At 39.0% G+C, this 22,090-nt stretch overlaps 1 protein-coding gene across 3 annotated transcripts; it reads right to left on the reverse strand.

The window, feature by feature from the left end:
• Positions 1–150: 150 nt before the first annotated feature.
• LOC101486064 (NACHT, LRR and PYD domains-containing protein 3) lies at positions 151–17,569 on the reverse strand. Of its 3 annotated transcripts, none has more exons than XM_076879756.1 (18): positions 17,121–17,225; positions 15,864–15,908; positions 15,610–15,712; positions 11,796–11,906; positions 11,595–11,705; positions 10,601–10,679; positions 10,292–10,493; positions 7,821–9,495; positions 6,838–7,011; positions 6,554–6,721; positions 6,276–6,440; positions 5,433–5,606; positions 4,996–5,169; positions 2,813–2,974; positions 2,245–2,418; positions 1,195–1,368; positions 1,067–1,113; positions 151–970 (listed from the first exon to the last, which is right to left on the reverse strand). In XM_076879756.1, exons 2-18 carry the CDS (start codon positions 15,880–15,882, stop codon positions 432–434), a joined length of 4,251 nt encoding a protein of 1,416 aa, XP_076735871.1. In that variant the 5' UTR covers positions 15,883–15,908; positions 17,121–17,225; the 3' UTR covers positions 151–431. The 3 variants fall into 3 exon arrangements, with proteins under 3 accessions (XP_076735871.1, XP_004563402.1, XP_076735872.1); XM_004563345.4 differs by having other exon boundaries at positions 7,821–9,612; XM_076879757.1 differs by lacking the exons at positions 151–970; positions 1,067–1,113; positions 1,195–1,368; positions 2,245–2,418 and having other exon boundaries at positions 2,928–4,464; positions 7,821–9,612; positions 17,121–17,569.
• Positions 17,570–22,090: the final 4,521 nt, after the last annotated feature.

Genomic DNA, 22,090 nt, shown 5'->3' on the forward strand with positions numbered 1-22,090 from the left:
TGAAGGCCTGGCTAAAAATGACTACTACTAATAATATAATAATAATAATAATTTTCAGTTTTCCAAAACGCCACAAGCTACAAAATGTTCAGGATTAAATAAAATAAATAAATTACATGTGAAAACAACAACAACAAAACAACAACAAACAAGAACTTATAGTTGTTTACTTTTTTCATACCAAGCTTGATGTCCAAACTTTGACTTAATTAGCAAAAAAGAAGCAACATCTGTCAGATATTCAAATATTAAAAGTATAGAAAAAAAAACTTATTTTTTTAGACAAAAAGGTGCATTTTTTAAAATCTCATTTTTAAAAACCACAGCCTCTTCTTTTTAACATCTATTAAATATTTTTTTTTTGTTTTTTTTGCTGCATTACTGAGACCTATGGCTATTTCACCAGGAAAAATTAGCCTTTTTTGGATAGATTATATTTCTAACAGTGACACAGAAGAGTCTATTGATAAGAACCCAAACCCAGGGTAAAGTGGTTCAGTGAAGGCACCACAGAAAAAGGTGTACAGGTGAATCTGTGAATCAGGCAAGACTGCGTAGAAAGCCAGAGTGCCTTCAGTCCAGTCTAAATATACTCCCACTCTTTCAGAGGCAGAGGACAGAGGAGCAAGGAGAACTGTTTTTATATTATTGTGCCAGGCGTAGATGTTTTTATCATTGAACTCTAAATTCCATGATTTCTCATTCCATCCAAGCCTGCTGCCATCTAGAGCTCCCCTCCTTCTGACGCTTTTGTAAGTTGCTCCAATATCAACACCTCCTTTCCACTCCACCTCCCAGTAACAGCGGCCTGTCAGACCCGTTGTACAGAGCAGCTGGTAGCACCAGTCGAATCTGTCCGGGTGTTCAGGATATGGCTGCTTCTCTGGTGACAGTCTTACTTTTCTGTTATTCTCAAACAGGACAACATTTTTGTGGGCTGTGTTTGGGTCCAGTGTTAGTTCACATGCATCTAAGGAATACACAGAGAGGAAAGGGTGAAATACAGCAGTAAGTCTGAAGGTTTTAAATCAAACCAGAAATATAGTGTTACATCTTATATACTTACACTTCCTCAGACCAGATTTCAGCCTCTGAAGACCACTGTGGTCCTCGCTGGAAGGGGAAAATCAAAGTCAGACCAGACTGGAGTCCTTTAGCATTTCTACAGTTCCTGTACTCCAATGTACATCATACCTGAGGGAGTCCAGTCTCCAGTTTGGATCCTTCAGTCCCACAGATCGTAGCTTTACTCCCAACTCATCTGGATGGTTATAACTGAGGTCAAGTTCTTTCAGATAGGAGGGGTTGGACCTCAGAGCTGACGCCAAAGACGTACAGCCATCTGCCGTGATCAAACAGCCTGACAATCTGCAAGAGTGCAAAACTGAAGTGATCCATCCACCTAAAACTAATATATAATTTGCATGATAATTGGTGCAGATGGTCATATGCAAGTGAGACAGTGTAAAGTACCTCTCAAGTGTCTTTCAAAGCAAAAAAGTAATTCCTCAGGTACAGCAGCTAGTTTTAAAAATGGTCTTGTTCAAGATTTGCAAAAGAAACAGAAATGTGCTCATAAGAATCTGCACTCAGTCTGTCCACCACAACTATGAATTCATTAGTCCGACTTCAGACAAAAAAAAAGCCCTCTCTTGCTTTGTACACTATGCTATCTGAGAAGTTAAATGAAAATGTTTGCACTTTCATAACTGTGGCTGTTTGTGCATACTGTTTAGTGAAGATGTTTTATTTATTTATTTATTTTTTGCTTTTTTTTCTGTTGTGTAGGTTTAGGTTTTTATTAATTATTTAGTTTTATTGACTCTGCAGCAGTTTTAAATGTAGCTCTTAAGGGTTATTTTCATTGTAGTTTATAACCTTTGTCTTATGGAGATGGAGTGTGTGTGCAAACACAACATTAGTTCAGTTTTATTTACATTATGCCAATTCACAATAACAGTCACCACAAGTTGTTTTTTTTATATTGCAAGGTAAAGACCTTACAATATTAGGATGAAGCCCCAGCCACCAGTTGATCCCCTATGAACAAGCACTTGGCAACAGTGGAAAGAAAAAAATCCTTTTAACTTGAAGAAACTGCTAGCCAGGGTTTAGGAAGGGGCAACCATCCTGACAGCAAATCGTCTACTAGGAAAAAAATGGGTCCCCTTGTCACAGTTGGCTGCCTGTCCAGTCTTTTCACAATGACCCTTACGGTGCAACACATATTCCTCAGATGCATACCCAAACGTTTGTAGTCTACAGTGTGGGCTCCTCAGTCCAGCAGAAAGCAGTTTTACTCCTGAATCTCGTAGGTCATTGTTACTCAAATCCAGGTGTCTCAGACTGCAAGAGTCAGAGCTGAGGACCAGTGAGATATATTGACCACATTTCTCTGTGAGATTTGTGTGATTCAACCTGAAAAATTAAGAATGTTTCTCCATGTAATTTCTGTGATCCATTTACCTTTGACTTTCATTATCATAATGAACAAAATATGTGTGTGTGTATATATATATATATATATATATATATATATATATATATATATATATATATATATATATATATATATATATATATATATATATATATATATATATATATATAAAGCTTAAACATATTTAAACTATGGTACAAACCAAGCCAAATTAAAGGATATTAGAAGTCTCAAGCATTGGCATATTTATAAACACCAAAGATTAAGTCAGAAACTCTGTAATTAAAATTAATTAAGTGATGTTAAAACAATAAACAGCACTAAAATAAAATTAAAATGTTTGGCTAAGTTAGTGTAAAAATGTGACCTCACCTCAGAGTTTCCAGTCTACAGTGTGGACTTGTCAGCCCAGTAGACAAAAGCTTGATGCCCGAATCCCACAGGTGGTTCTTACTTAAGTCCAGCTCTCTTAGACTGGTAGACTTTGACATCAGAACGTCACAAGTTCTTTCTGATAACCTGCAGCCACTCAGGCTAAAGGATTAGATTCAGTAAATGTGCGATTTGGATATATTTATTTATTTATTAGGGGTGCAACGATATTCGTATCGATATTGAACCGTTCGATACAGTGCTTTCGGTTCGGTACGCATATGTATCGAACAATACAACATTTGTAATTTATTTTATCAATTTTCCTTCTGACGATGCTGTCTGTGTTGAGCGCTCAGTGAATCTGTGTTCGACTACTCCGCCTAGGCTGCACTGTCGAGCGCAGATCCACTGAGCGCTCAACACAGACAGCATAGTCAGAAGGAAGAGAGCAGGGCAAGCTAGCGAGACAGAAGTTAAGCTCTACTTGCAACAGGCAAATTGAACCTCATTCAGATCTGGCGTTTGGAATTATTTTGGTTTTCATGTGACGTATGACCCTGAAGGTAAGCGAGTCATGGACTAAAGTAAAACAGTATGTTGGATGTGCCATGCAATGCTCAATTACATTGGTGTGAACTAGTGTGTTAGCGCAGTTAGCTCGTTAACGTGTTTGCCGTCTAGCCCCATGCACGGAGCGATCGGCGGTAGCTCGTTAACGGAGATTTGCCGTGTTGTGGCGTTAAGGTCATTTCAACGAGATTAACCTGAAAGCACTAGTGGGAACACAACGAATATGACTGCACATTTACGCCGACATCATCCTAGTGCAAAGACAAAAACAACGAGCATGCTACTAACTTTAGCCGAGTCATTTAGACAGCTGTTAGCTGTCTCCTTATGCTGCTGAGAATATAGCCCAGAAGAAGTGGATAGTATAGCTTTTATTTTGGAAAGAGCCATTTCTCTGTAATAAACTCTCTTTTCCAAAGATGAGCGATTCCTCAATCAGATACAGGGCTTGCAATATCGCTAGCCCGACGTCCTGGAGCTAGCGATTTTTTTCAGTCGGGCTACCAAAATCTCTCTCTTCCCTGCCGTCGGGCTATTGTAGGAAAAATATATGTCAATGCTTTTGCATTCTTTCAGAAATGTAGCTGGGTAATTATGTCATTGGCATCGGTGAGCCACTGTCAATATGTGACATATTGAAGTCGCGTTTGAATTTGCGCTTGTTTTTTTGCTTTCACTTTGCAATCGTGCGAACTGTGTATAGAGAGCGTGATGATAATTTGTGCACCAATTCCTCTGACATCGTCTTATTAATCGTTAGCTTACTATGCAAACATGACAAGTGAAATCTCCCGCAGCTTAAACATGTGAGAGGTTGATCGCGCAGAGAATCGCTGAGCTTATGTGAGTGAGCGTGTAAAAGCATTTCAGTTCTGCTGAGCCAAATAAGACAGGTCAGGGTGAAGAAGTGACAGCCAAAGAAAAGCTTACCACAAAATGGAGAAGTTATGACAAATCAGACTATAAGGCAAAAAGAAAGTGCAGCTTTATGGTTTCATGGACAAAAGAATTTCTGTGGCTGCAATATGATGAGCTAAATAACCAGGGCTGCACATAAGTGGTCCACAGGTGCGCATTCGCTGTCAAAATAAAAAACACGCACAAGGGTTAGGGTTAAATTTAAAAACTGTACTTTTGAGTTAAAATATATATTTATAATTTTAATAAATGACAAATTAAAAATGCATGAACATTTTTTTGTATCGAAAAAATATCGAACCGTGACACCAAAGTATCGAACCGAACCGTGAATTTTGTGTATCGTTGCACCCCTAATATATATATATATATATATATATATATATATATATATATATGGAACATTTAAATATGTAGGATTAAGGTATAAACCATTCTACTACCATTTAGGTATAAAGCATGGCAGAAGAGATTAGAAAACTTTAAAATGTCAGTAACTGTTATAAACAGTAGAACAGAGTGTACCATGACATAAAAATAACTTTCTATATCCATCGCACTGATATAGCTTTTTCATTTAGGTGCACCTACAAAAAAAGATTGACACAAATTTTGCTCAAATTAAAAGTAACAAATAACCAAAACCGACATTATGTATAGAAAGTATTAGAGTTTACAAGTTGAAATCTGACCTGAGAGTTTTCAGGATGCAGTACGGACTATGCAGTCCTGCAGACAAAAATGTCACTCCGGAATCCTGCAGATCATTGTTACTGAGGTCCAGATCTCTCAGACTTGAATACTGGGAGCTAAGAATTGTTGAGATGTCATTGCAGCATTTCTCTGTGAGGTTGGTTTGAGTTAACCTAACAAATGAGATACAGGTCTTTAACGTGTATACTTTAGAGCATTGTAGACTATGTTTTTAAAAAGGTCAATTTTATAGAAACTTGCAGTATCCATAATCAAATACAAACAAAAAGTTCTCTGTACCAGGTTAGCTGTTTTATTTATGAATAAGCATCTTATAAATAAGAAACATTTTACCAAAGGACAAAGCATTTGCAATTACATCTAATGTCACAGTTGCAGAATCAAGGTAGCCAAATATGTCTTAACCTGACCTCACCTTAGAGTTTGGAGTTGACAGTGTGGACTTCCAAGTCCCTCACAGAGCAGTTTTACTCCTGAGCTCTGCAGGTCATTGTCACTCAAGTCCAGCACTCTCAGACTAGACACCTTTGTGCATAAAGCTGATGATAACCCTTGACAGCATTGCTCTGTGAGACCAGTTCGACTCAATCTGATAAAATAAAAAAATACATCTTAAAATGTTTTTAGACCAAACATTTATGGGATGTGATACAGTGGCGTAGGAAACGTGTTTTGTGTAGGCCAAGAGAGTTTGATGGAAGTTGCCATCACACTGTCTCTATCATCACATCTCTTGAATAAAAAAAAAAGCCAATGGGATTTTTAAAAAGAGATTACTTTTAAAAGAGATTATTTTTAAAAAGAAATTACTTTTGGATGATTCTGCAAAATAAGTTCTGCAGGACATGTTTTGGAAATTTACATCTGTTTTTAAAGATAAATTTGATTATGTTGATTGTAATGTTGAACAAAATATGCAATTTTTAATGATCTCTGAAACATAAATTCCAAGTAATAAAATACAAATTTCAGGCTACAAATGAATAATATCAAGTTGTGTGACTTGAACATCATCGATACGCTTCTGTAAATGAAGTAATGATGCTAATTATCCCCCAAAACTGGAAATGTCTGAATTAGGTACTTGCTAGCAAACACCTTCTCAGGGACACTTGAAATCTTTATAATTCTGTTGTAGAACACAAGTCTGAAGGTTAGCCACAGATTTTATTATAAGCATGTAACCAAAAACTAATTTTAAAAAACCTAATGACTTTAAGATCCAAATGTAAAACTTTAACATAAGTCATAATCCAACCGGAGAGTTTCCAGTCTGCAGTGCTGATTTCCCTGTTCAGAGAAGAGCATCACTCCTGAATCCTTCAGGCTGTTGTTGCTCAGGTCCAGCTCTCTCAGATTAGAGGAGGTGAGAATGAAAAACAGCGTATCATGACTTTTCTCTGACAGATTACAACCAATCAGCCTGTAGAAGAATTTAAATCAGTGCACAAATTAAAAACAAAACACAACATACAGAATTATTTTAAATATCACACCACAGATTTTTAATTGCTATGTAAAATAGGATATCCCGACCTGAGTGTTTCCAGTCTACAGTTTGGACCTTTTAGCCCAGCAGAGAGTTGTTTCAGTCCAGAGCTCTGCAGATTGTTGTAACTCAAGTCCAATTCTCTCAAACGAGAAGTCTGTAGAACTAATGACAGCTCTTGACAGCATTTCTCCGTGAGATTGTTTTGGTTCAACCTGGTAATAAGATGAATATAAACATGTTTTGTTTAGACATTTACCATTTCTGTTCAATTTTTAGCAGTTTCAGCAGAAACGACTGTGAAAATTTGCCCAAAATGTGTTGATCAAACCTTAGCTTTTCTAGGCTACACTGTGGATTTTTCAGTCCAGAAGACACCAACTTCAGTCCTGAGTCCTGCAGGTTGTTGTTTGTCAAATCAACATCTCTTAGAGTGGAAGACTGAGCGCTAAAAACTGAGGCCAAACCTTCACAGCATCTCTCTGTCAGATTACAGCCACTCAACCTACGTTTATTATTCATACAAAAGGGAGCAATGTTAATCACAACAAAAAAATCTACTGATATCTGCCAAAATGTATTATTATATGTTGGCCAGATACGTAGTTATTAAATGCATGTTCATGTGGTCACCATCAAGAAACTACTGAAAGTAATTATGGTATTAAATTCAGGTTTTAAGTACCCAAGTAAACAGCTCTGTATTTTCAGTGTGTTATTTCAGATCCTGCATAAATTATATAAAAAATTTCCTTCTCATATAGAGGATGCATCGTTCATAGCTTTTAAATCACAGCTAGAACATTTAGAAAATAATGCATGCAGATCTAGTGCATTAAATAGCCCAAAAACGTTCCTAAAAACTACAGCAAAATTTAAGATACAGAAACTCTGGAACAAAGACTCAAAATCTCATGGTAATTAAAATGAGCATTTCTCCAAAACAAAACAACCAGACTACTTAGAAAGAATCAGGAACATCGATCAATAATGGAATTTTGCTGAAGCTGTAATTGTATCAACTGCCAGTATGTCATTAAACTCATCAGAAATAGTGAAAATATAGTTATTAATGAAGTTGAATGATTTCATATTTTTGTTTTACTTTCTTTCTGTATTTACACATCCCATGATTTCCTTTTTTAAGCTTTTCTCTTTTAGCTTTCTCTTTGTTTAATCTATTTGTATTTTTTAAACATATACATGCATTGATTTCTAAGTAAATTATAATTTCCTGACTTACTTTATTTTCAGCAGATTAAGCTAAATGCAGTAGTTCTTTAGCAGTTGTTTCCCATTTTTCAGGAAACTTACAGAGATTTGTTGGAGGCTTTGACCACAGGCAGCAGCCTCAGAAGACCTTCATCAGAAGCAGAGTATTTCTTCAGGTCGAACATGTCCAGGTCTTCTTCTGATGACAGTAAGATGAAGACCAGAGCTGACCACTGAGCAGGAGACAGTTCATCTGGGGAAAGGGTTCCTGAATTCAGATACTGTTGGATCTCCTCAACCAGAGAATGGTCATTCAGCTCATTCAGACAGTGGAACAGGTTAATGCTTCTCTCTGGTGACAAACTCCTCCTGATCACACTCTTTATATACTCAATTGTTTCCTGCTTCCCAAGAGAGATATTTCCTTTCTGTGTCACCAACCCACCAAGAAGTGTGAGATTTGTTGGCAGGGAAAGACCCAGAAGGAAGCGGAGAAACAAGTCCAGGTGTCCATTGGGACTCTGTACAGCCATGTCCACAGCACTTTGGAAAAGGTGTGATAGCTTAGATTTGTCCCTGAATAAATTTGACCACCAAGTTTCAGACTGAAACAGATTCACGCCAAAGTTTGTCAAAGTCAGAAAGACATAAAGAGCAGCTAGAAACTCCTGAACGCTCAGATGGACAAAGCAAAACACTTTCTCCTGGTGCAGCCCCCTCTCCTCTTTAAAGATCTGTGTGAACAATCCTGAGTACACCGAGGCCACTCTGAGATCAATGCCAGATTCTGTCAGGTCTGATTCATAGAAGATCAGGTGACCTTTCTGCAGCTGCTCATATGCTAGTTTTCCCAATGACAAAACCATTTCCCTGCTCCCTGGATTCCAGTGTGGATCCACCTCAGCTCCAATGCAATACTTGATGCTCCACAGTTTTGCTTGAACCACCAGGAAGTAGATGTACATCTCAGTCAAGGTCTTAGGCAGCTCTCCTCCTGCTCTGGTTTTCAGCACATCCTCCAAAACTGTAGCAGTGATCCAGCAGAATACAGGGATGTGGCACATGATGTACAGGCTTCGCGAAGTCTTTATGTGAGAGATGATCCTGCTGGCTTGCTCCTCTTCTCCAAATCTCTTTCTGAAGTACTCCTCCTTTTGTAGGTCAGTGAACCCTCTGACCTCTGTCACCATGTCAACATATCCAGGTGGAATCTGATTGGCTGCTGCAGGTCGTGTGGTTATCCATAGCCGAGCAGAAGGAAGCAGGTTCCCACAGATGAGGTTTGTCAGCAGAACATCCACTGAAGTGGGCTGTCGAGCATCAGTCAGGATCTTATTGTTTTGGAAGTCCAGAGGAAGTCGACACTCATCCAGGCCATCAAAGATCAACACAACCTGTAATTCCTCAAAGCTGCAGAGTCCCACTTCTTTGGCTTCAGTAAAGAAATGATGAAAAAGTTTCACCAAACTGAAATTTGTACCCTTCAGCAGGTTCAGCTCTCTGAAGGTGAATGGAAATGTGAACTGGATGTCCTGGTTAGCTTTGTCCTCAGCCCAGTCCAGAGTGAACTTCTGTGTCAAGACTGTTTTCCCAATGCCAGCCACTCCCTTTGTCAGCACTGTTCTACATGCCTGATCTTTACCTGATGAGGGTTTAAAGATGTCCTCACATGTGATCGTTCTTTCTGGTCTGGCCGGTTTCCTCACAGCAGTTTCAATCTGTCTGACCTCGTGTTCATTGCTGAGCTCTCCAGTCCCTTCTTCTGTTATGTAGAGCTCTGTGTAGATGTCATTCAAAAAAGTTGGGTTTTGCGTTTTAGCTGTCCCCTCAAACAAGCACTGGAATTTCCTTTTTAAACTAAATTTAAGTTTACGCTGACATACTGCAGGGGATTCTGCATAAACACACAAAAACAACATATAAAATTATCCCTCACAAGTAAAGTTAGAAATAATGTTAAAGTTTAGGTTGCTGACAATTTTGAAAACTAAAACCACAGATACTTTTACAAAAGGTTGTTGTAGCTTCTATGTGTGAAATATGAAGCCAATGCTGAACCTGTATTCTTTCCAACAAAGAACAAACTTGCAATTAATCAATGAAAAACATGCAAAGACCTAAACTCTGCAACTTTTGCACTTTTTACTGTCTTCAGCTTTGAAACCTGTGTGACTGAGATCTTAGCCATGTACAAAAAAAAAATCCAAAAATAAGATCTGGTTTTGTCAAATCTATATTTTCAAAATAGTGTAAGTTTAAAAAAATATACAAACAAATAAAAATTACAGGATTATGGCCATAGTCACTGTCCCCATTGTTACCTGTGGTTTCATAACACCAAGATGGCCACAGTCAAAACATTTAGCTTGAAGCACTAGCAGTAAACTGACAATCAGTCAGTGATGACGAATGGGCTTCAAGTACATAATAAACTCGTTAATCTGTTATACCTGCATTAACTGCTCAATGTGGAGTTTAAAGGGCATCTTTATACTGTATATTTGTTTCCTTTTTCTCATTGTCTTCCTTCCTCACATACCATCCATTAAAATGCAGCTGTAAAATGTTCTTACTGCTCTGCAGAGAATCAGCCAGGTTCTCGTGGTTTATTCTTCTCAGGAAGTGCAGTGCGATGTTTTGAAATGCCTCTCTGCTGCTCCTCATGCCCTCATTCATATCGGTGTCCATTTCTCCATCTGAACACTTTGATTTTAAAAGCCTTTGCATTCGCTTCAACTCGTCTTTCACAAAAGTGAAAATACTCTCCTCAAGCAACTGAAAAATTATATAAAAAGATGAAACATATACTGTGACTAAAAAACCAAACCAAACAAATCAAAAACTGCTGAGACTTTGCTAAGTGCACACTGAGACAAATTTACCTTAAATATTGAGTCTATGTCTGTTTGATGGTCCTCCACACATGAAGCACTATGAACCTCTGAGATGTCCTGATACAGTCTGTGAATAAAAATGAAACACACTACACTAAAAAAAATTATCTTTTTGATAAAGAATGACAATCTATTTTACTGGAAAACTGTTTTCCAGCATGTTGCCACTTCAAGATCATTCTCAACATGGTTCTCTTGTTGCACAAAATAAATCTAATAATTCATAAATAAAGTGCAGAAATTGGTAGAAAAACTGTGTAAATTATAAGTTATAAAGTAGTTTTTTTAAAAATTAATAAAATTTGTAATAAACATGCAAAGTCGCAAAAAAGCCCCCCATCATTACTAAAGTTTACATTGCGGGGTTCCACAGGCTCAATACTTGGTTCACTGCCATTTTAGGGTTTTATTGAATACGCACTGAAATGCCAGAGAACTGATCCTATGGATTGCAAAGATCTTCAATGTATTTTCAGTAAGTGCCACATAAAATATATGTATATATGGCTACCAATGATATGGCAGCCATAATAATGATAAACATATGTAACTAGCAAGTTACCTCAACTGTTTTGTTATTGATAAGGGGCCACCACAGCAGGTAGCTCCACATATTAAGTCTGGCAGATTTTGTGATTCTTGCTCTTCCTAAGGAAGCCTACAAGGGATTTTTCCCAGAGAATTAACTCATTAACTCATTGGCCCAGTTTTCCAACAATTTACAGTGTTTTAACGTGTACCAGTATTAGATTTATGACAGTTTTAGGGTTTCAGTATGTTGCCACAAGTCATTTTGACGTGCAGTCTAGAGGAAACGTCACAGTCCTGATAATAATAGAATGAATAAAGAATAATGAAATGAAAAAAATGTGTTAAAAGTTTAGACTGCAACATAAAATCATTACTACTTACATACTTTGCTCCTTAACAGACTTGATGTGATGTTAATAAACTGAGGTTATATAGTGACACGCTAACTCACTCTGTGCCAGAAGTCTGCTTTCTGTTAAAAGCAAGAGGTGGCTCCTTGGAGTGGTCACTCATGACCGAATCACAGCTGGATACAGGACAACCAGGCCTCACCTCCCCAGTCCTGGCAGAGAAACACCAGACAAAAGCATTATTGTTATGCCAAAAAACTGTTTAATAAATGCAAGTGTAGCAGATACTGCAGTGGACTAACTCTTTTCCAGAAGATTGTTGTCTATTAAAAGCAAGAGGTGACTCCTTTGAATGATTGGTCTTGATCGAAACAGAGCTTGGTGCAGTTGATGTAGTCTGCTGCTGCTCCTGGCTTCAAAACAAGAGAGTTGTTAGTCTCACTAGTCATGTAGGAAAACCTGGACATATCTGAGCAAGATTCCTATGTCTTGAGTCTACTATTGTTCGCGTTGCTGACACAACTGTTTACTCATTCTCTCTTTTTCTTTTTTTCCCCTTTCTTGCCTGTCCTGTTTGGCTCTTTTGCCATCAGAATTATTGTCTAAAGGCGAAGAAAGATGCCCAACAGATTTACTTTACCAAATGGACCATCCCAGCCTTGCTGTAATGGTCTATTTGATTCACCTTTTATTGTTTATTTTATTTTATTTTCACTTGCTAAATACGGGACAGATTTGACTGGGGAAAAGAAAGGGGAGAAAGAAAGAGGGAAAGAAAAACAGCGGGGAAGAGGGATGGGGATAAAGGGCAAAAAACAAAAACCAACAAAATAAGCAGACAAAAAATACATATATCAATCACCTGGATCACCTGTTGAGAAAGAAAAAAAAGAAAACAAGCAGAAAAAAAAAAGAGAGCAACATAATAAACAACATCATGATGATCTATGGGAATATATATCGTAAGCACATATGGACACAGACATACAGGCACACACAGATACAAACATCCATTCCCACCCTCATGCTCTCATATGCAAATACTCAGCACTTACCCAAAGTGGAAACAGACATAAAGAGACACTGTACACACAATCACACTCCCCAAGTGTATTCTATACCCCAGGTCTAGGTACCCTTGCCCATGGAGGGGGAAACTGCACCCAGACCCAGGTAGTGTTACCCTTTTCCCTGGGGTGGAGAGAAGCAGACTGTCCCGACTCGGCAGCAGCAGGGAGGCCCCACATTCCAGACCCCAATCGGACGGCCAACTCCTCCTAGCAGGCTGCAGAGAACGGGGGTGTGTGAAGACTCCAAACCTCCCTCCACCCGCTCATATGTAGTGTTGATGCATGTGTGTTCTAAGATGCATTTAAAACCCAGGAGGGCATGGAGCTACCTGCCAGAGAGCAGCAGGTAAGCGCATAGCCCCTCCTGATAGCTCTCAATGTCTACATGTATTTAAAATTGAGAGGTGGGCAACGACACCAGGGGTGAGGTTGTACACCCTGATGGTCTTTTGGATTCCGTGTAGCTTGCCCACCCCCAAGATACTATATGTATGTGTTATGAGAGTGTGAGTAATGTGAATGTCTATGTTGTGAGATAAAATTGAGGCACAGGCAGTCAGAGGGGGACAGAGGGGGGGATGCATCCCCTGCACCCTGGTGACACACCCCTACCCCAAGGCCCTGCATGTGTGGGTGATTGTGGTGGAGTGGGAAGAGGGAGGCAGCTGGAGATGGGGAGGGAAGGAAGGGAGAGGCAAGTGACCCCTCCCTGGGGCCAGCTCCCCCGCTGACCCCAGTAGGCACCCACACACTCTGCAACCCGCCATGGAAAGGGGGCCCAGGCCCATCCGGACCGGGGCCCAGTTCGGCAGCGCCGCCTGGCCCCACAGAGCCCGGGACAGTCCACCCGACCCCACCACAGAGAAAACTGCACCCACCCTGTCATCCACTCATCTTCCAGACTACACAAGACAATCGACGCCCAGGCTGAGGTCTTCCTCTACCTCTCCTGTATCTCCCCCTCCTGCAGAGTGAGTTCCTGAAGAGAGGAGACCTCCTGCAAGATGTAACAGCCTCCCCCACCTGTTTAAGAGTCCCCCAGGTGGCTCGATGCACTGGCGGCACCCTGCGCCAGGGCTGGGCCCCCATACACCCACCCGCCCACAACCCCGGCAACACACCAACCAGGACCCAAGCCCCCGAGGCCCAGCCAGGGCCCCAGCCCAGAGACGGAGCACCCCCAGAACCCCACGCCCGTCCCGGATCCACCCAGGGGCAGCCAGGCTACCAGGTCAGTAACCCACGTCCATCAGCACAGACCCTCCCCTAGCCCCGCTGCACGCAGCCACAAGGAAACCGTCACCTAAGAGCCAACAGAGCCCCTAATAGGACATGACCGTTACCCCGGGTTGAGCCCCCCAAGGAAGATGCTCCTGGGGAATCCCCCAACGCCCCAAGCCTGTCCCTACCCCCACACCAAAGGTGGGACCAAACTATGACCCCCCACCCCCACTAGGTGATGGAGCTGATCAAAGGAGCCCAGAGCAATTGATCTGATGTGGTGGCAGAGGCTGTATCAAGACTAATGTAATCTAATAGGTAATTTCTATATTGGTTATAATTAAGATTATTTTTTATATTTTTTCAGTTCATGAGGACTGTTTTCTTGGCTATGCATAGGGCAGTGAAAACCATTTGGGCGATATTCTTTTCTGAAGTGACATTATCTAAGCTGCCCAACAAACACACTAAACGGACTTCGATAAGTCTTCACATATCTCGCGAGAAAACTTCTGAACAGGTGGACAGAACCAAAGAGCGTGGATATAATTGTCCGGTGAATTGGTTTGGCAGTGTGAGCAGTTGTTGGCAGACGTAATGTCATGAACTGGCTGTGTGGCAGGCAGGAAATAGGACCCAAACGCAAACTCACGGGAAAACAGGACTGAACTCAAAATGCAGCTTTATTGCTGACAAAAGATGACAAAAGATAACAGCGATACAAAATAACATGAAACTAAACTGGGAAGTACTAAGGAACGGACTTACAAGAAAACACACGGAGGGGCACAAAGTCACGAGGGAGAACGCGACACAGAACTGAGGGAGACGCAGACATAAATACACAGAGAGTTAACGAGGGAAGTGGGAGCACACGGGGAACACAGGTGACACTGATAATCATAACAAGACACGGCAGGAGTGAACGCAACACTGACGGGAGACGGACAACGTAAAAAAGGAAGTACACAGAGGTTCAGACAGGAGGAGAGAGAGCACAGGGAGAACACAGACATAACGGGCTGGGGAAAACATGGAATAAAACACAAGGAGAGACGAGGGCTCACAGATACACAGGGGCACACAGGAGGTAACCAAATAAGGAACATCTTTAACAGAACCTAGGAACCACGGCATAAGGAACAAAATACAAGAAAACTAAGAATGCTGGGCCAATATGGCCCAGGATCATGACACGTAAAGCCCATCTTGAACATCCGATGACCTGTATAGTGTACTCTATGTAGTATTTTGTAGTGAATTAATTGAAGACTGGGATTTCTAATTAAATGAAAGGTTTTTAAGCAAATCTGAGACCAGAAGTTTTGGTCTAAGTTAACTGATAAATCCGCTTCCCATTTTGCAATAGGAAGTGATATTGATTCATCTGTTTTAGAAAGCATTCTGTATATTTTGGAAAGTAATTTTGGGGTTTTAAGAGTAAGAAATTGAACCACACTTGGTGGTGTTTGTAGTTCAACTTGACCCAGTTTAAATTTCTTTTTTACTATGGATTTAATTTACTCATTCTCAGTCATTCACAGCTCACTGACAATAGTGCTGGCAAATTATTCAGCAGGATCAAGTTTTCGGGGATACAGATAACTGACAGCCTCTTAATACGTCAGTACTGGTTGAAAAGGGCTGACCGGCATCTGCACATTAGGCACTGCAGCAGATCGTCTTCACTGTGTCTATATGCCTAAATACATTGAGTTGCTGCCATGTGATTGGTTAATAAGATACAAGTTAATAAGCAGTTTAACAGGTGTACCTAAGGATGTGGCCAGGGAGTGTGTAAGTGTCAGAAACACAAGTAACTTACCTCTGAGCTTCAGTGGGCCCACAAAGTTCCCCTGGTGTAGTGTTTTTAGAGGGAAGGATCCCATCATTTTTCCCTTCTACAAGATCCATGGTGGAGCTCATATCTTTATACAAAATACACCCAACTTACAAAACATCTGAGACTAAAGATTGCTTTCTAGAACACGTCAAGGATATTGTTAAATTCAACACATATTTTCAAAGTGTTGTCAGAGCTTCCAATATTAATTATATTTCCTCAAAAGAAGCAAATACCTTTTAAATTCTTATCCATCAAATCATCAGTATTTTCTGTAATGTCTGTAAAGGAGAAACAGAACATGGAGTTTGTTGTTTATTATTATTTTATTATTAAGACCCTGCATATATTGGACTTGCACATATGTTTTCCACACTCACTGAAATGGCAGCACAGATTACTTTTTATGAATGATGACCCCCACCCCCTCTTCTGATCTCTATTTTAATTTTAGTTAGTTTAATCTTAGTTAGCTCACAATAAATGGATTCTAATTTATTGTTAGATTATTTTCTTGCTCGGTGTTAAGCTCTTAATATATTCACACTTATATAGTGTTACTGGCCACTCAAAGTGTCCATAAGTTTTACAATACTTACTACTTCCTCATGACTATTTATACTACACCAAAGTGTATCTATATTAGAAATACTGAGTAGAAAAAATGTGTTTTACTTTATTATTACTCCCCAAAACTAATTACAACTAAATGTGAAATTAAGCCTGAAGAGTTTGTATTAAGGATACTTTGTCTTGTGGGGCACCTTGTCTTGACTGAGGTACATCAAAGTGAACACAAGCTCGTTAACAATTACCTTATTGTCGCATTTATGATATGTACGATTTATACAAATCGAAAGTTTGTGTTACAAACTGTTTATGCTGTAAAAAGTAATTTGGATTAACGTTTGTGACAGGCTGCTTATACATGTGATGTTTTTAAATGCTTTTTACTTATAATTCTTGTACTAATGTCGAAGGCTGCAGCTATCGATTATTCCATCGATTAATTGAGTAATCAGATAAGAATGAGTTTCGTCTTATTAATGAGCAATATTAAATAAACAAAAGGGAAAAAAACACAGGTCTTTCAATATCAACTGCTCATTTCCATTATAAAATTGCAATATTTAAAATCTCTAACAACAACAATAACAACTAAACCCTTTAATTTTATGGACATGTCTTTTGAAATCTGTTTTTTGTAGTTCTTTCCAGTTCTTTTTCTACATATTTTAGTAGAAATTCTGGAGGCTTACTGCAGATTTGTGTAAAGCAAGCGGAAGTGGATGAAGACTCTGGCTCCAGAGTGTGTTTAGTCGCAAATGTAGGCAACGGCGCGCTACAGAGCCGTGTGTTAAACGAAGCATCGAAGCAAAGAATTTGTGTCGAGTTTTTTGGCTGTACTGTCTCCAACAGGGTCAGGAGATGCTGCACTTCACTTGTTCTGACCTAAATGCATTTTAAAGAGAGAAAATAAGATTTTACAGTACCTTTTCATGGTGACAGTAACGCTCCAAGCTCACTGAGAAAATCCACCATTGAAAGAAGTGCACAAATCCCACTATCACGCCCAGGCGTGAGTCACACCAGGGCGTGTGACAAAGGTAGAAAAAACGTAACGCTCCCTGGGCTTTTTCCTTGCAGGCAGTCAGTGCCTCTGCTCTGATTCGGAAGCATTATAAAGCAATAACTAGTAACCATAGGTGTTAAAAATAAAGACATAACATTTTGCGTAAGCTTTAGTTATACCAGTACGTTTCCATAAAGCTGCAAATCTGAAGAGGAAGCGTGCCTGAAGTCGCAGCGCAGGGCAAACAAACACACATCACAGGCTGAGGATGAATCACAAAGATAAACTTGGACCTCAATGAAGCTTCAAGTTTCACTCTGACTGGAGAAAAAACTGTGACATGATGAACAAATAAAACCTTTAGTGATGTTAAAATGGACTTTTTACCATAAAACAGGGGCCTCTGCACACTTCTTCACTCTGCACTGCTTCTTTTGAGAAGCCTGATTCCTGGCTTTTCTCTTCTGCATTTTGCTTAGTGAATAAAAATAACAGCCTATATTTGGCAATCCTGCCTCTGCACTCAGAGAAACTTCCTCTTTCTTAGTTTTTTCCCCCCTCAAACTGCAGTCGTTGCTTTGTTTTGCTCAACACTTTGTACAGTTTTTGCTTCTCTTTTCTCACCTTTCTAAGAGCTGCAAATGATGAGTTCACTGTAAGTTCATTTAACTGCTTGCATTTTAGCCTTAGCAGGATTTTTCCAAGGCAACTTTATAATACATGAGGTTTCATGTGAGTAATTAACTTAATGGAGAAGCAAATCAGTACAACAGGTACCAACAAGACTGGAGAATAGAAGGATGTTTGTGTTCACAGGATTTTTACCATGGGAACGGGTAATTAGGGTTAATTCAGTCTTGGATTTAAGATCCTCCTTATGACTGCAAAACTTGTTTGAACATCATCACATAAGCTTTGCTGATTGTCAGAGTAATTTTAGTAAAATCAGTTCATTCTGCCTGGCAGCTTCATATTTAACATCATTTGTCCGATATATCCAGTCTCCCTCCTCTGCACATGTTCACACCATGTCAGCGCCGCTTCTATTCCTTTGTCTCTAAACCACCTCAACGTAAGTGTCCCTGTGATGTACTCATTTCTAGCTTATCCTCGTCTCTCCTAATAAAGACCCTGCCAGCTCCATCACATGAAATACAATACAATATACAAAAAGCAATTAGATATACAACCAAAACACACAGTGGAAATACAAACATTAAATCATACTAAGTTTAAAGTGATCACAAATCTGCTTTGAGACATTGTTGAGAAATGCCTTGAAAGTCTTATTATAATTCCACAATTTGCTTCATTTTTGTGACACCACACTTGATTTCTTTAAATTCCTAAAGTTCAAAAGAATTAAACAAAATTTAAAAGTCCTTAAGATGCTCATGAACAAAATTTATTAATAGGAGCTACAAACTCATATATTTTTCCTTGATTTTTGATGACACGTCAAATTCCTCCATTTACAGAGTTCCTGTGTAAACATTCAATTTACCGGACTTTGGACAAAGGATTTTCCAGGACTTTTTACAGTTTACACACAGGCGTCTGATCATGAGTCACTCTTCTTCATCTAGCCTCCTGAGAACCACCTTATTCGTTTATGTCCTCTGTAATGGACACTTGTTTTTGGTCTATATCTTTTTACTACTTTGAGCTACCCTAAGAAGTCCCGATGGACATCCTGGGCTTTCCATTGATCTCTCATGTGTTTGGGTGGCCTCTTTTAGCTTCAAAGAGGAAGGGAATAACAAAAAAATTCAATGGGAAGATTCTCTTTTCCTCAGTTTTCAGGAGGCTAGAATGTGGCAAATAAGAATGCTAAATGTAATGTGTACTCATTATTATCTACTCTCCGTTGTATCTAATGTCATTCTTATGGACTAGATTTCTTAAGGAGACTCCTGGGCAAAACCTTTCCCACCCAGTAATCTGTGGTCCCAAGAAAATATCTCCCACACCATTACACCATGAGCAACCTGAAATGCTGATACAAAGCAGGATGGAGCCATGCTTTCACATTTAAACCAAATTCAGACCTACTATCCAAATGTTGCATCAGAAATGGAGACTCATCAGACCTTCTGTTGTCCAATTTCCTGCTCATATAATATAGTATAATATTATATATAATAATCATATATAATATAGGAGTGATACCCGATGTGGTCTTTTGCTGCTGCTGCTTCAAGGTTTAACATGTTTTGGGCTCAGAGATGCTTTTCTGCATACCTTTGTTGCAACAAGTACATATTTGAGTTACTTTTGCTTTCATCAGCTTAAAACAGCCTGACTAGTCTCCTCTGACCTCTGACATCAGCAAGGCGTTTTCACCCAGAGAACCACCGCTCACTGGACATTTTCTCTTTCTCCAAATCCTAGAGATGGAAAATCCCAGCAGATTAATAATTTCTGAAATGCTCAAACCAACAACCAAGCCACATTCAAAGTCAATCAAATCCCCCATTCCTAATTCACAGAGTTCAGGTAAAGGCTGTTACCTGTAAATACACAGATCTTTATGTGTTTTACAAGTGTAACTGAGTGCAAGTATATATTGCACACAAAGATGTGCATGCTGAATAATGTCATTAACTAAATGAAGTCTCATTTTATGCTGCTTTGGATTCTGCTGTGGGCTTTTCCCAGACCAGCGGGGGATTTAAATCAGATTTATTTAGGAGTGAATGAGATTTAACTCCAAATAGGATCTCCAGGTCAAACCATTTGTAAATTTATAGTGATCGTGATTTTATCTCAGAGGTATTTAGATCTCTGAGAGTCGACGCCACCTCGTGGATGAGCTTTTTTTTTTACTTGTTTGTTTTCTTTTCAATATTTAGCCACTAGATGGGGACGTAGGGCTCCAAATGGCACAGTTGTTTACAGGTTATTTGTGACACCGAGTCTGTTTAACTACACTGTTCAGAATCAAAGAGTCCTAGACTGCTGGTGTCTCTGGTTTATTTTCAATGTACTCTAAACTGTTAGGCCACAGGGCTTTGATGGTCAAATTGAGGTTTGTACTGTAAACCTAGAAACTTCCATACTCTCTATATTTGTTTATTACAAAGAAACTGTTTATTTTAGGTAGTACTTAGTTGAATTTGCAGGAAAGTACAGGGCACATAAGATGTGAGATGAGGAAATATTGCTTATTTTTACTTAAATTTACCATGAAATAACCCAGTACTTAAAATTACTTAACCATTTAATTATGGTTATTATTTATTTATTTTTATGTTATTTTTTTGTTGTTTCCTGTACAAAAGTTGTTACACAAAATTGCATGTAATTACAGGCTACTTGTGCGTTAGTCACGGGTTTCACAGGTGACTCCATAATATGGCTCCCATTCCAGAAAGTACAGAGTGCTTACAGTGCACTTGTTTCATTGTTTCTTGCAAAAACCTGACTTGTTGCCTACAAAATGCATGTAAGTACAGGGTACTTGCACCTTACTTGCAAGTCATGTTATAAAGTGTTACTATTTTCTATTATAATGAATGCATTATAAGAAACTATTTGTCTGTATTATCCATTACCTGCTTATTAGGTACGCATAACTAAGACATGGTTGCCTTTATGGAGGTTATGAAAAAAGGTTAAAGCCTATAAAGCGATGGTTTTGTTTTGGGGGTTTTCTGTTGTTGGTGCACAAAAACATTTTATTAAGAATTTCTGGATCACTTTCATTCACAAACATTCAAATATATATACAAAGCCCCACCCACTTTGTTGGGCCAACTTTTGTTTTTTTCTATTCGACTATTTTAGAGAAATACAATGCTTAACATTTTTTTACTACCTGCCATAAAATATAAACAAACAAAAATTATTTTAGATATCTGTTTTGTTTTAAATTCAAACTAACTTTGTTATTTGCTTAAAAAATAACAAACTGAATTTATGATTTTATACGCAAATTTGAGCCAGCAGACTGGACTTCTCTGAGAAGTAAGAAATTAGTCAAGCACAACATTTTACCACTAAAACTAAACGATTTAAGAAACCAACAACACAGCCCTGTACTAGATGGCACCAATACATCACTGTTCCGCTGCTTATGGGACTGGGTGAAGATGAAAGGTGAGCAAAGCACATTCTATGAGGATTCAGTCTGTGGGACACAGGAGAGACTCCCAAATAATGACATTCTGGGACAGATAAAATGGAAAGGGCCCTGCCCTCTTTCTATTTCCCCAGATGCAAACTGTTATGCCACTGTGACAGGCCTAGTGCCCCCTCCAAAGAGGTCAAGGAGATTAGCCCCTGCTGATATAAATGATGTGAGGCAGATGTGAGGTGACACATATAAAAGCTGTTTTATATGTGTCAATATCTGCAATGAATCTGTATTGATTAACGAACACTGAACAACTGCCATACACCTGATATACAATGCCCCGCATTGATGATGCCCTGTATTCCGTGTCAGGCAGCCAATGGTTCTCAGTATTAGACCTGCGTATGGGATACGATCAGATAAAAAAGGCTGCGAAGACAAGGAAAAGATGGCATTTATTTGTCCCCTTGGTATCAAAGTCAAAGTCAGCTTTATTGTCAAAGACCAGTCATACACAGTGTTGGTCAAGTTACTTGAAAAAAGTAATCAGTAACTAATTACTGATTACTTCCACAAAAAGTAATCCCGTTACTTTACTGATTACTTATTTTCAAAAGTAATTAATTACTTAGTTACTTAGTTACTTTTTAAAAACACGATTTACAACCTGAATAGGTAATAAAGCGATAGATCTTTCAGCCCAATTCTATTTTTTCTGCATAATCCATCATACAAAATGTAATCAAATGGAAAAGTCTCTTTTTTAACTTGTTTTATCAGTTTTAACCTTTTAACTTTATGCATCAAGCAAACAT

Source organism: Maylandia zebra, linkage group LG23 (assembly GCF_041146795.1).
Source record: "Maylandia zebra isolate NMK-2024a linkage group LG23, Mzebra_GT3a, whole genome shotgun sequence".
Classification (NCBI taxonomy): Eukaryota; Metazoa; Chordata; class Actinopteri; order Cichliformes; family Cichlidae; genus Maylandia; species Maylandia zebra.